This window comes from Lathyrus oleraceus, chromosome 4 (genome assembly GCF_024323335.1).
Source record: "Lathyrus oleraceus cultivar Zhongwan6 chromosome 4, CAAS_Psat_ZW6_1.0, whole genome shotgun sequence".
Taxonomy (NCBI): Eukaryota; Viridiplantae; Streptophyta; class Magnoliopsida; order Fabales; family Fabaceae; genus Lathyrus; species Lathyrus oleraceus.
Genome location: NC_066582.1, coordinates 102,640,314 through 102,655,696, shown reverse-complemented (window position 1 = coordinate 102,655,696; position 15,383 = coordinate 102,640,314). Strand labels below are relative to the sequence as shown.

Sequence of the window (15,383 nt, the reverse complement as noted above, 5' to 3'; positions counted from 1 at the left end):
TATGTATTGACTTTACCTAGTGGTTTAATAATTCAGTCAGAGAACTGTTATTATGTACCTGCAATTAGCAGGAATATTATTTCCATTTCTTGTTTGGACAAGTTTGGTTTTTCATTTATAATAAAGAACAATTGTTGCTCAATTTATTTAAATGATATATTCTATGCTTCTGCACAGATGAACAATGGACTATATGTCCTTTATCTCATAATGCCAACTTATAACATTAATACTAAGAGGATGAAACCTAATGAGTTAAATCCATGATGAGTCACGCCGATCTTCCAAACTCCATTTGCGGACATGCACTATTGACAGCAGCTTACACACTTAACCAAGTTCCATCCAAAAGGTTGAGAAGACACCATATGAGATATGGAGTGGTAAGAAACCACATATGTCTTACATGAAGATTTGGGGTTGCGAAGTTTATGTGAAACAACAAATTTCAACTAAGCTTGAGCCCAAATCTGACAAATGCTTATTTGTGGGGTATCCTAAAGAAACAAGAGGGTATTACTTCTACAATCCTTCTGAGGGCAAAGTGTTTGTCGCTCGAACTGGAGTTTTCCTAGAAAATAATTTTATTTCCAAAGGAACCAGTGGGAGGAAAGTAGAGCTTGAAGAAATTCAAGAATCACAAAGCATCGACACAGCTATGGAGGAATTGGAGCAGGAAACACAAGTAGTTGTGTAAGAGCAACCTGCTCAAGTAGAACAAGACCAGCGTAGGTCAGGCAGGATACGTCACCTACCTGAGATATATGGCTCAAGGTGATGTATCACTCATGGATCAAGATGAGCCTGTGACCTACTCATGGAATCTTTGTTTTGATGAAACAGTAAAACAATATGGATTCATCAAGAACGAAGATGAGCCTTGTGTCTACAAGAAGGTTAGTGGGAGAATGATCGTATTCCTGGTATTATATGTAGATGACATATTACTTATTGGAAACGATATCCCTACCCTGCAACAAGTAAAGTCTGAAGTGGGGAAATGCTTTTCTACGAAGGACCTAGGTGAAGCAGCCTATATATTAGGAATCAGAATCTATAGAGATAGATCATAAAATGCTTGGCCTAAGTCACATTACATAGACAAGGTGCTAAGACGCTTTAATATGAATGAGTCCAGTGATTATGTGTTTTGCTGAAATGGTGGCGCTGTGAGCTTGAAAAGTTCAAAGCAAGATACAGTTGCTGATCCTACAACCGAGGCCGAGTATATTGCTGCCTCAAATACAGAAAAGGGAGTTGTTTGGATCAAAAAGTTCATTAGTAAACTTGGCATAGCCCCTAGCATTGTGGATCCCATTGGTCTCTATTATGATAACAATGGTGCTATCGCACAAGCTAAGGAGCATAGATCTCACCGACGATCCAAACACATACTTAGGCGTTATCATCTCATTCGAGAGATAATAGATAGAGGAGATGTGAAAATATGTAAAGTACCTACACTTGACAATATAGCTGACCCACTGACAAAGCCTCTTGCGCAGCAGAAGCATGATGGCCATACTAGATCAATGGGCATACAGGGTATGCCTGATTGGCTCTAGTGCTAGTGGGAGATTGTTGGTGTAAGCCCTAGAGGCCAATACTTTTTGGTACTTGTATCGAATTATTTATTAATAATAAAAGGCATTTTCTTTATTATGGTTGATTAATAAAGTCCCTGGAATAGATAGTCCGTTTAATGTATTAAGTGTGACTTAATCATGAGAACACATTAAACATAAGGACACTATTCCTAAAGTATCCGTAGTCGAGCTTTAGTGTGAAGTGGGATAACATTAAAGCATTAAGATTATTATGTTTGTAGACTGATGATCGCATCTCATGGATCATGGATAAAGAGTTATCAAGTCTTAAACATAGGTATGAATATTAGGAGTAATATTTATACCCGATTGACCCGCTATGAGAATACTATATAGAAAGTTATGCAAAGTGTCATAAGTTATTCTCATGGTGATAATAGTGTATACCACTCTTCGACCTGAAACCACTATGGATCCTAGATGTAGAGTCGAGTGCTTTATTGCTGATCCAACGTTGTCCGTGACTGGATAACCATAAAGACAGTTGATGGGTACTCCACGAAGCATGCTGAGGGACATGAGTGACCTAGATGGAATTTGCCCATCCTGCATAACAGGATAAATGTCTATGGGCCCAATATTGAACTGGACAAGGATGACACGGTCTATGCCTTGTGTTCAATATAGACATAAGGGCACAAGGGTAATTATACACATAAGTATTATCACAGAAGGAATTGTCAGATCACATGACATTTTCGTGTCTTGGGTAGCAGTGATGTGTTGCTAGATACCGCTCACTGTTTATTATGTTAAATGCGTGATTTAATATAATTGCCAACGTCACGAAAACCTACAGGGTCACACACAAAGGACGGATTGATGAGAGATAGAGTAACTAAGGAATACCGTAAGGTATGGTGCCCTTAAGTGAATTATAGAACATCGTAAGGTACGGTGTACTTGAGTAGAATACGAAATATGGTAAGGTACCATGGGCTTAAGTGATTTTGGGCATATTATAAGATATGGGCCAAAATACACTTAATTGGGCTTTTTAGCTTGAAGCCCACACAAGTGGTTCTATAAATAGAACCCTTGCGCAGAAGCATAAAAATAGCGGTTGCATTATTTTCGTTTTCTCTCTCTCTCTCTCTCACTCAAAGCCTTCATTCGTACCAGCTAGCACTGAGACTGAAGGAATCCGTTCGTGTGGACTGAGTAGAGACGTTGTCATCGCTCAACGTTCGTGATCGCTTCGTGGATCTGCATCAAAGGTTTTGATCGTCACAAGAGATCTGCACCAAAGGTTTCAATCGTCACAAGAGGTAAATATTCTATCACTGATCATGACCATTCGTAAGGATCTCTAAAGGAGAAAATTTTAATTTCCGCTGCGTTTTGGACCGCGATTCTCCTTCAATCGCTGCATATCATGATTATGAAATATGGCAGATGGATGTCAAAACTGCTTTCCTTAATGGGAATCTTCTTGAGGATGTGTACATGACACAACCTGAAGGATTTGACATACCAGAAGAAGCCTAAAAGATATGTAAGTTACAAAGATCAATCTATGGATTGAAGCAAGCTTCCAGAAGCTGGAATCTTTATTTTGATGAAACAGTAAAATAATATGGATTCATCAAGAACGAATATGAGCCTTGTATCTACAAGAAGGTTAGTGGGAGCATGATCGTTTTCCTGGTATTATATGTAGATGACATATTACTCATTGGAAACGATGTCCCTACCCTACAACAAGTAAAGTCTTGGTTGGGGAAAAGCTTTTCTATGAAGGACCTAGGTGAAGCAGCCTATATATTAGGAATCAAAATCTATAGAGATAGATCACAAAAACTGCTTGGCCTAAGTCAGAGTACATACATAGACAAAGTGTTGAGACGCTTTAATATGCATGATTCCAAGAAAGGATTCATACCTATGCAACATGGCCTGTGTCTATCAAAAACATAATCCCCTTCAACTAAGGAAGAAAGGGATCACATGAATAAGATTCCATATGCATCTGCAATAGGATCTATCATGTATGCCATGTTATGTACTCGACCAGATGTCTCGTATGCTTTAAGTGCAACGAGTAGGTACCAATCTGATCCTGGTGATGCTCATTGGGTAGCTGTCAAGAATATCCTTAAGCATTTGAGAAGGACTAAGGACTCATTCTTGATATATTGAGGTCAGAAAGAGCTGTCTGTAATTGGATACACCGATTTAGCTTCCAGACAGATAAGGATGACTTTAGATTGTAATCTGGTTATGTGTTTTGCTTAAACGGTGGCGCTGTGAGCTGGAAAAGTTCAAAGCAAGATACAGTTGCTGATTCTACAACCGAGGCCGAGTATATTGCTGCCTCAAGTACATCAAAGGAAGTTGTTTGGATCAAAAAGTTCATTAGTGAACTTGGCATAGTTCCTAGCATTGTGGATCTCATTGGTCTTTATTGTGATAACAATGGTGCTATCGCACAAGCTAAGGAGCCTAGATCTCACTAACGATCCAAACACATACTTAGGAGTTATCACCTCATTCGAGAGATAATAGATAGAGAAGATATGAAAATATGCAGAGTACCTACACTTGACAATATTGCTGACCCACTGACAAACCCTCTTGCGCAGCAGAAGCATGATGGCCATACTAGATATATGGGCATTAGGGGTATGCCTGATTGGCTCTAGTGCTAGTGCTTGTTGGTGTAAGCCCTAGAGGCCAATACTTTTGGTACTTGTATCGAATTATTTATTAATAATAAAAGGCTTTTTCTTTATTATGTTTGTTTAATAAAGTCCCTAGAATAGCTAGTCCATTTAATGTATCAAGTGTGACTTAATCATGAAATCACATTAAACATAAGGACACTATTCTTAAAGTATCCGTAGTCGAGCTTTATTGTGAAGTGGGATAACATTAAAGCATTGAGACTATTATGTATATAGACTGATGATCACATCTCATGGATCATGGATAAGGAGTTATCAAGTCTTAAACATAGGTATGAATATTAAGAGTAATATTTATACTGGATTGACCCGCTATGAGAATACTATATAGAATGTTATACAAAGTGTCATAAGTTATTCTCATGGTGATAATGGTGTATACCACCCTTCGACCTGAAACCACTATGGACCCTAGATGTAGAGTCGAGTGCCTTATTGCTGATCAAACATTGTCCGTAACTGGATGACCATAAAGACAGTTGATGGGTACTCTACGAAGCATGCTAAGGGACATGAGTGACCTAGATGGAATTTGCCCATCCTCCGTAACAGGATAAATGTCTATGGGCCCAATATTGAATTGGACAAGGATGACACGGTCTATGCCTTGTGTTCAATATAGACATAAGGGCAAAAGGGTAACTCTACACATAAGTATTATCACAAAAGGATTTGTCAGATCACATGACATTTTCGTGTCTTAGGTAGCAGTGATGTTGCTAGATACCGCTCATTGTTTATTATGTTAAATACGTGATTTAATATAATTGTCAATGTCGCGAAAACCTACAGGGTCACACACAAAAGGACGAATTGATGAGAGATAGAGTAACTAAGGAACACCGTAAGGTACGGTGCACTTAAGTGAATTGTAGAACATTGTAAGGTACGGTGTACTTAAGTAGAATACGAAATATGGTAAGGTACCATGCGCTTAAGTGATTATGGCATATTATAAGATATGTGCCACATACACTTAAGTGGGATTTTTAGCTTGTAGCCCACGCAAGTGGTTCTATAAATAGAACCCTTGTGCAGAAGCATTTGAAAAGTTGCAATTTCGTTTCTCTCCCTCTCTCTCACTCAAAGCCTTCATTCGTAGCATTTGCAATATTTGCCTCTCTATTTGTGGAGAGACAACCAACTATTAAAGGGTTACCAGTGGTGTGTGAATTTCCAGAGGTGTTTCCAGATGACATGTCTGAATTTCCGCCCAAGAAAGATGTGGAGTTTACTATTGATCTTGTAATTGGTACTAGGCCAGTTTCTATGGCACCATACAGAAAATCCGCATCAGAGTTGGGAAAGTTAAAGAATCAATTGGAAGACTTACTTGAAAAGAGATTTATCAGACCAAGTGTATCTCCTTGGGGAGCTCCAATGTTGTTGTTGAAGAAGAAAGATGGTAGTATGTGACTATGTGTTGGTTACTGGTGGTTGAATAAAGTGGCGATAAAAAATAAATATCCACTTCCGAGAATCAATGACTTAATGGATCAGCTGTATGGGGCATATGTATTTAGCAAAATTAATTTGAGGTCGGGTTACTATCAAATCTGAGTTAAAGACGAGGATATTCAGAAGACGACTTTTAAAACCCGATACGACCATTACGAATATTCGGCGATGCCTTTTAGAGTGTCTAATGCACCAGGTGTGTTCATGGAATATATGAACCGTATTTTTCATCTGTACCTTTATCAATTTGTCGTAGTCTTCATTGACGACATACTGATTTACTCTAATTCGAATGGGGAGCATGCAAAACATTTGAGAGTTGTACTACAGGTACTTAAAGAAAAGAAGTTGGTTGCGAAATTGTCAAAGTGTGAGTTCTGGCTACCTGAAGTGAGTTTCCTGGGTCATGTGATTTATGGTGATGGAATAACAGTGGATCCGTCCAACGTAGATGCAATACTACAGTGGGAAACTCCTAAATCAGTTACAGAGATCAGAAGCTTTGTAGGGTTGGTTGGTTACTATCGTAGATTTATTGAAGGATTTTCAAATTTAGCCCTTTTGTTGACTTAGTTGACTCGAAAGGGCCAGGCATATGTTTGGGATATTCGTTGTGAAGAAATCTTTAGAGAACTCAAAAATAAGTTGACTACATCTCTAGTTTTAATTTTACCAAATCATTTCGAACTGTTTGTGGTATATTGTGATACGTATAAAATGGGTTTAGGTGGTGTGTTGATGCAAGATGGTAAAGTGGTGGCGTATGCTTCACGACAACTAAAAGTACACGAGAGGAATTATACCACTCACGATTTTGAACTAGCAGCAGTGGTATTTGTGTTAAAAATATGGAGACATTATCTTTATGGTTCAAGGTTCGAGGTATATAGTGACCACAAGAGTTTAAAATACTTATTTAATAAAAAGGAGTTGAACATGAGACAGAGGAGGTGGTTAGAATTTCTGAAGGATAAAGACTTTGGTTAAATTATCATCCAGGTAAAGCTAACGTCATGGTTGATGCTTTATGTCAGAAGTCTATTCATATGTCAGCATTGATGGTTAGGGAGTTGGAGTTAATTGAGTAGTTTAGAGATATGAGTATGGTTTTTGAAATGACACCGGAAAGTGTGATGTTGGGTATGTTAAAAGTAAACAATGAATTACTTAATGAGATCAGGGAGAATCAGAAATTGGATGTTAAGTTGGTGGATCTATTTCCTCTAGAGAACGCAAGTGCAGATGGTGATTTTAAGGTAGACGAATATGAAGTACTAAGGTTTCGAGGTAGAGTATGTGTGCCTAAAAATCCTGAACTGAAGAAATTAATTCTTGAGGAAAGTCATAGGAGTAGTTTGAATATTAATCCCGGGGCTATAAATATGTATCAGGATCTCAAGAAAATATTTTGGTGGTTAGGAATGAAGTGAGATGTATCACAGTTTGTGTACGCGTGTTTGACTTGCCAGAAGTCAAAAGTAGAACATCAAAACCTTCGGGTTTAATGAAACCTTTGGACATTCCATAGTGGAAGTGGGATAGTATTTCCATGAACTTCATGACGGGATTACCGAATACTCCTAGAGGGCATGATATTATATAGGTGATTGTCGATAGATTGACGAAATCAACACACTTCTTTCCAATTAACATCGGTTTCTCTTTATAAAAGTTAGTTGAGATTTATATCTATGTGATAATGAAGTTGCATGGAGTTCCTTTGAGAATAATTTCGACAAAGACCCTCAGTTTACATCCAGATTTTGGAAAAGTTTGCAAGATGTTTTGGGTATTAAACTGAAGTTGAGTTCTGCTTACCATCCACATACTGATGGACAAACTAGGAAAACTATTCAGTCATTGGAGGACTTGTATACTCGAGCAATGAGGTACTTGGGATGGTCACATGGCTCTGATCAGGTACCTGAGTAGTTGACGATACACGATATGTTGCTATCAGTCGAGTCTTCTAGTGGAGTCAGTCTGATACGTAACACCGAGGTTGTTTTGTCTATAGGGTTGTTTTACCTGTGTGTTTTTTATGTTATGTATCTTTAAATAATAAGGATTGTTATTTTAAACTACTATTGTTTGGATGTTTGAGTGAGGCTTTGGATGCCGAATAAAAATTATTTTTAATTATGCTGTAACAATGTGATTTATATGAGTTGAAGTAAACTTTTAAACTTTAAATTATGTGGATGTGACATCCTACATGATTTAATTATTTATATTATATTTATTTATTTAAATCAGGAAGTAGGGTGTTACACACCTCATACTGTTGATGTTGTTGATCTAGTGCCACCTTCGGATGCTTAATGCATTCGTGGAGAGATAGAACTCGGAAACCTCGTTATTTCATCTCCCGCTTGGTGATATGTCTATCACACTCGACGATGTCTCGTGTCTGCTCCTCCTGTTTTGACACGTAGACAAATATATGATATGTTTATTGATTTTGAGAGTCATCTGATATAGGAGGAGGCACGGAGTATCATAGTCGTGAACGACTGGAGCTACGTCGAAGGGTATATCAAATGGTTCTTCAGGGTGTCACATTCGTACATGGTGCATGTTGCTCCAGGAGACCCACCTAGGTCAGCTCATAAGGAGATACTAGAGAAGGAGCAGACATAGTTAAATCATATTGAGGATGTCTTGCCTAGATGTCGTCGCATTATAGAGATTACGCAGGCAGGCATTGACAAATGTATCTTCCCTGATGAGTCTGATGTGAGGCATGTCCTAGATACCATCATGACGAAGGCACTTGGGGCATTGGTGTATCAGTGACATCGCCGGAGGACAAGGGGATTGATGGGCGAGGAGGTATAGGAAAGATAGTCAGACATACACAATTGTATATTAGTATATAGCAGTAATATTATGGTTTGTATTTTATTTTGAGATCATGCTACTTTATTCGTCTCAGTTGTATGACATTTATGACATTTATTAATCTTTTACATTTATGACATTTTTGGATCATTTGGATTCATGTACATCTATTTTTTATTTTTTATTGTATGGTATGGTTTAAATCTAGATTTAAATACAAGTAAACATAACATAACATGAAAAGTTATGTTCTGATACATTACAAAGATGTATCTCTAGAATATTCAAGGAGATGCATTTGCGGTCCAATTCACATGTGTAGTGGCTTCTGAGTGTGATGTGTAGTATGTTTTAAATTGTTACGGTGATACATCTCCGAAATAATTCAACATTCATTTAAAATTTAGTGCGTACAAAGATGCATCTTCGAAAACCATAAACATTTAAATAATTTCGCATGATGATTAATAAATACTGCATTTGTCAACTCAAATTACATGATGTAATTCGTTAAAGTACCGACTAGAGTGATACTTTGATGAATTTATATATGAAAAAAAGAAGTTAAAAGAGATTAAAGTAATGAAAAAAAAACTAATCTCATTCACCAAATTAAAGCAATAACATGATTAATCCTCCAATGAAATATCTAAAATCCTTTCATATAGTTGGTCTGAGTTATTGGTTGATAAGATATACAAATAGTTGATATACCAAGTTGATTTGTAGAATCAAGGTCTTTTTTAACTTAGATGACATGATATTCCGAGGTGTATATAGCAATATTTTTCTAATCAAGATGACTTAATATACCGGGGTGTATCCTACCTGAAATGATTTGATATGCTGAGTAAACTATCATTATGCAACTATGTAGTAGCTAAATACATACTTACTGTGATAGTTTTTCATCATTACAGAAATATACTTACTGTAATAATTGTTTCTCATTCAACGAAATAGAATCGCTTTGATTAATATTTTTCTCTCATTTATAGGAGTTCCGAGTTTTTTATGAAACCCCTAGCTCCAAGTCTGCTATGGCTGCACACTTGCCCGCGCTAGAAGGCATGCATAAACCAAGCCTTTTATAGGTATATTGTTACTATTTTCATTCACAAATTATGTCTCATTTGATTTAAGCAACTTCATTTAAACTTCAAGCATTGAGTTATTTGACAAGCATGCAAAGCTAACTTTCTTCAGGTAAGATATGCCAAGCAAACTTGCTCAATTCAAGTGCCAAAAAAAATATATAATTCTCAATATAAGAAGCAAGATTTTGACTTTAGACTTGAGGGATTATTTATGATTAGTACCTATAATTTCTTGATAAACTTAAACTTGAAAATTGTAACTCTGGAAGTGAAGGCCTTCCAAGCAATTGTGTCTCAGAGTATCATATGTCCCCTCACCTCTCCGGTCTGCTGGCAGACTAGAGTGTTTTCACAAATACCGTGGCAACGGTTGTTCATAATTTGTTAGGCGATGATTAGATTTCGGTTTTTGTTGTCTGTAGTTGTCTCCTGACTAGTGCAGTATAAACACCATTCTTGTCTAGAAGCTCGTCATGAGTACCGCTCTCAACTATTTGACCATCAGAAACAACTGCAACGGTATTAGCAGTTTTCACTGTTGATAACCTATGAGCAATGACTAGAACAGTCCTTCCCTTCATGATAGAATCCATAGCATCCTGCATCAAATCCATCACAAATTTTAGTATATTGTGCAAAACACGATGATAAGGAAATTTTACATGTTCGTGAAGCTGGAAAAACAAACTCAATGCGTTCATTCACCTGCACTAAGTATTCGCTTTCAGCATCTAAGGCACTGGTGGCTTCATCCAGTAGGAGAATTTTTGGATCCATAAGCAAGGCTCTGGCAATTGCTATTCTCTGTTTCTGTCCTCCTGAAAGCCTTATGCCTCGCTCTCCAACAAATGTCTTGTATTGTTCGGGGAATTTTGATATAAACTCATGCGCGTTGGCCATTTTCTGCATTCAGTTACAGACCAATCATGAGTTAATGAAAGATGGGAGAGATATTTTGTTAGTGAAAGAAGATATTGAATACTACAGCTGCATTTTCAATATCAGCGGTATCAACTTTGCCATCGAATCCATAAGCTATGTTCTCTTCAATGGAACAATTGAAGAGTGTAGGCTCCTGACTCACTATACTGATCTGCAAATATGCAAGCAAATAGCTTTAGTTGTTAAAATCACAAAAAGGAATTAAATATGGGAGGGTTCGATTTCTTTTGATACATAGGCATATCAAACCATGGTTACATGGCGGAACAGCACTTTTTGTAGCAAAATATTAAAAAACAAACAAAGAAAATAAAATACCTTTCTATGTAAATGCTTGTGTGATATTTCAACCAGAGGAATCCCATTCACCAGAATCTTTCCCTTGGTTGGGTCATAAAATCTTTCAATTAAGTTTGCAATTGTAGTCTGTACAAACAAGCATGTTAAATAATAACCTTGGGAAATATGATGAGCTGCCAAAATAAACACAGGAAAAAGGAAAAAGTAAGAAAAGATGATCACAAGACATGGACTAACCTTTCCACCACCGCTTGGACCAACAAGAGCAACCTTTGAGCCAGGTTGCAGTTTTATATTAATACCCTAAAAATGAGCAGGGAATTATAGTTCATTTTAATTATTTACCGCTGAAGTTTTTATCACCAGAACATAAAACTAGAAGATAACAATTACCTTAAGCACCATATGATTAGGGCGTGATGGATAGGAAAACCATACATCATCTAATTCCACTTCTCCATCATGATCACTACAATAATACACATTAAAAGGGTATGTTTAATATTTTAAGCTAAGAGGACATGTTTAATTTTTGCAATGATTCAGAAATTCATATAATATAAAGAGTGAAACAAGTAGAACGGGAGCTGAACTCTCTGCAAATAGCACTTAAAGATATATTTTAAGAAATTTATGCAACTGACCCTAGAGGACATTTATCTCCGGATTTGGGCATGGATGAGGCACGATCCAACAGTTGAAATACCCTTCTACTAGCACCGGCGGCTTTCATAACTACAGTATACAATCCTGACAAACCAGATATAGAAGATCCAACTACAAGGCAAAGTAACCGAGTCAATATAAGTACAAAATAAGCAGTTCAAATTCAACAGATCAAACCACCAATGAAATAAATCCAAAATGAAAACAACTGGCATCTTAGCATACTTACAACTGTAAATAAGAATCCTTTTATATGGATAAGGAAAAAATAGAAAGAGGAAATACCTGAGAGACTATAAAGAATGAAAGATGTAAGATCCCCTGAGGACATGGCACCTTTAATTGTCAAATTAGCTCCATATATAACAACCACTATAACTGAAAGTGTAGATGCTGCATTAAGACCCCCAGAAAAGAGTCCAACAACTTTCTGTATCACAAAGTAGACCAAATTAAATGTTGCGAAGGCAATAAATCTATGCATAACCACGCGGATCAGAATAGAAATGACCAACTCACAGCTTGTTTAAGTCCAAGTGCTAGAGTTTCATTAACTTTCTCAGAGTAGCGTTCTATTTCATAATCTTCCTGAGCAAAAGATCTAACTGTTCTTATTGCACCAAAGGATTCCTAAGCAGAACAGACAAAATTAAAACGGGTTAGTTAGCATCTCTTCTCCTATGCAAAAGAATTGAAACTGTTCTAATATGTTTAATGGGAGAGGCATACTTCAGCTATTGAAGAAGCTACTGCAGCTGCTGCTTGAGTTTTATGAGAAAGTTCACGCAAGAAACGGCCAAACTGACGAACAGCAATAGATATAAGGGGTACAACAGCCAAAGCTAACACTATAAGATGTTGTCAAGAGAGAGAACACAGGTTAGGATAAATCTTAGATAAAAAAAGCCATTCCAATTCAGTCAAATCCATTGAAAACCTGGTTAATCATTCCAGACAATTCGAAAAACCTGACAATCAGAGAACCTGTTCAACCAGTTTAAAACCAGTGGTGACAAGTCGGTTTGATTATTTTTTATTCCATTGAAAATAAAAAAGAGAACAAAATCTCACATACAAGGTCCACATAAGGATTGGTATCATTTAGTTTGTTCATGTGAAATTTTGTCTGTTTTGGTATTGAAAATATATATTAAAAATTGTCATTAATTTGACAGGTTCAATGATGAATGTGTAGGTGCTGCACATATTACTCACATGTTAACTTCCATGATGTTGCAAACATGAAGCTGAGACCAATAAATGCAGTTGACAAGTTTCTCAAGGCCTCTGAGAGGTTGGTAGTTGCAGCATTCTTAATGATTTGTGTATCTTCAGATAGCCTACTTAAAAGTTCACCGGTCCGTGTAACATCAAAGAAGGCTATTTCCTGAAAAAACCATCATCCATAAATTAATAAACAAGCATGTCATGAACATGAAAGTTTATACTATCCAAAATAACACAGATGAAGAGAAACAAATTACCTGGTTTACGAGGTGACTGAACAAATTCTTCCTCAGGCGTGCAACAACCCTTTCGCTGGCCGAATAAAAAAGCCAGGCTCGAAGTGCCGAGCAAACTGAACTGTAAAACTCAAAAAATTCAGTGAGACCATTTTACATCCAACGAAATTCATGTGACATACAAGAAATCATTATTATAAGATAAAACTCAATGATTAATTGGAACTTGCAATGTAGTGTTCAAGCAAGGATAATACTAACCCGATAACAACAATTAGAAGGATTTCTAGTATGGTGTTCTTGACAGCATCTAATGCTGCATCTTTCTCCTCAGGAGTTGTGATATCCCCCGAGACAATGTCAATTATCTTCCCACCAAATTTTTGCTGCAGTAGCAACATATATTTACATGTTCATAAGAAAGCACTTTAGAGTGTGTGAGTGTGTGTGAATGAGAGAGAGAGAGTAAATGATGCATACAACTAAGGTACTTGATGTGGCTGCAATTAACAGAGCTACTGTAGCAATGACCAACTTTCCAGCCTCAGGCTTTGCCTGTGGTTATTTTCATAACAGAAAAAAGAATAAACATTAATAATCTTAATAAAAAATGGCAACAACAATACAGTACATACATCTAAACAAGGCAGTGGCTACTTACAAGTGAAAACACTCTAAAGAATCCAACATGTGCAGCCTGAAAGTTGAATACATAAAGTTAACAATTGTTGACAACAACAATAATAATAATATTAATAACCAATGTTTTAAAATACGGTCCGTGCAAAAACGACCGCGACAAAACAGTATTGGCAGGTACAGCTATTCACAGTTTTTAATTCACACCGCAACGAGCATAATCAGCGTCACAACATCTGTAACGACCGAAATCGCAAAAGTCTTTACACGACTCCAACCGTTGTTTAAAACCTTGATAATAAGATGATGGTTTGAGAAGTAGTCTAACGTAGAGAGTGATTATTACCGGCGCATCACCATGTTCAAGGTCAGACACTTGATCTTCCGTGGAATCATCTCGTCCCTTTCCCCTTCCCTATAATATACGCAACAAATCAATTATACTACAAAGAGAAATGCAGATTCAGAAAAATGTAGAAAACAGTTTTGGCAGTTATAGTATTACAATAAATGCATAACCAATAAAGCATGCATAATCTAGAAAAAGTAGGAGCAGAATTGAAGAAAGGTGAAGTATTACTGAACATAACAATAGTGAAATAGAAGCACGGAAGCATTAGTGTTTGAAAGGAACAAATTATTTACGAGTATGGTGAAATTGTAAGGAACAAATTATATATGAGTATGGTGAAATTGTTGAAGGTGAATTTGGAAGTGACGAAGAGGAAGAAGAAAAAGAACGAAGATAGAAAGCAACGATGACTTACCGCACCACGTTGAGCTTCCAAGAGAGGTGCTCTTTCGCCTCTTAGACCGTTCATTTTGAAGGAATGGCCTTTCCGTTGTGTTGGATAGATAGTCAATAATATAGCAATGTCAATACTGATAGAGGTCAAGTCTATAATCTATATAATAAAGGTAATTTCGAAGGAATGGCCTTTCACTTACAATAATGAAGATAATTTTAAGATATTGATTTTGTCATCTTTTATATATATATATATATATATATATATATATATATATATATATATATATATAATATATATATATATATAAAGGGATTAATTAGTATGTACAGTACAGTGTAAAAAGATTTATACAATCAATACATCACCGTCATCCGTTTGTATTATTTTATATATTTTTAAAATAAAAGTCACATATTTCAATATCCAACGTCTAGGATTGACTGACGGTATAAAATCATTTTACACTGTTTCAATTAAATTCATATATAAATAATGATAATAAAATTAATTTTATATTTAATTGATATACGCTGACAGTTTTATGTTAACAATTTAAAAAGTAATACAAATGAATAATTGTGATGTATTAATCGTATAAAACTTTTTACATTGAAAATATATAATAATAATTTCTAAATTATGTTCATCAATATAGATTTGAAATTAACATACCAGAAAAAATAAATATTAAGCATAAAATAAAATAGTGTTTAAGAGGTGGTTATTGTTCGAGGAGTAGATTTTATTGTTTATAATTACAGGTATAGAATAGAGACGTGCATACATAGGGTTACTTGAATGGATTTTGTTTTGTATGTTTTTTGTCTAGTTTTAAAAAAGATTATTCGTATTAGGAGACGCCAGCAAGTACGTCATTAACAAGGTTAGTGAGTGGTATATCCTGCTTGGTGCTTGCGGCCTAAGTTAGTTTAGT

At 36.2% G+C, this 15,383-nt stretch overlaps 1 protein-coding gene across 1 annotated transcript; it reads right to left on the bottom strand.

Annotated features, from left to right (window-relative positions):
• Positions 1–9,722: 9,722 nt before the first annotated feature.
• Positions 9,723–14,632, bottom strand: LOC127073710 (ABC transporter B family member 25). The gene is made up of 17 exons (XM_051014899.1): positions 14,465–14,632; positions 14,044–14,112; positions 13,720–13,755; positions 13,539–13,613; positions 13,320–13,444; positions 13,080–13,179; positions 12,811–12,982; positions 12,325–12,443; positions 12,115–12,225; positions 11,881–12,025; positions 11,574–11,706; positions 11,323–11,398; positions 11,167–11,232; positions 10,948–11,055; positions 10,673–10,780; positions 10,393–10,590; positions 9,723–10,286 (listed from the first exon to the last, which is right to left on the bottom strand). Exons 1-17 carry the CDS (start codon positions 14,516–14,518, stop codon positions 10,083–10,085), a joined length of 1,899 nt encoding a protein of 632 aa, XP_050870856.1. The 5' UTR covers positions 14,519–14,632; the 3' UTR covers positions 9,723–10,082.
• Between the last annotated feature and the right edge of the window lie 751 nt (positions 14,633–15,383).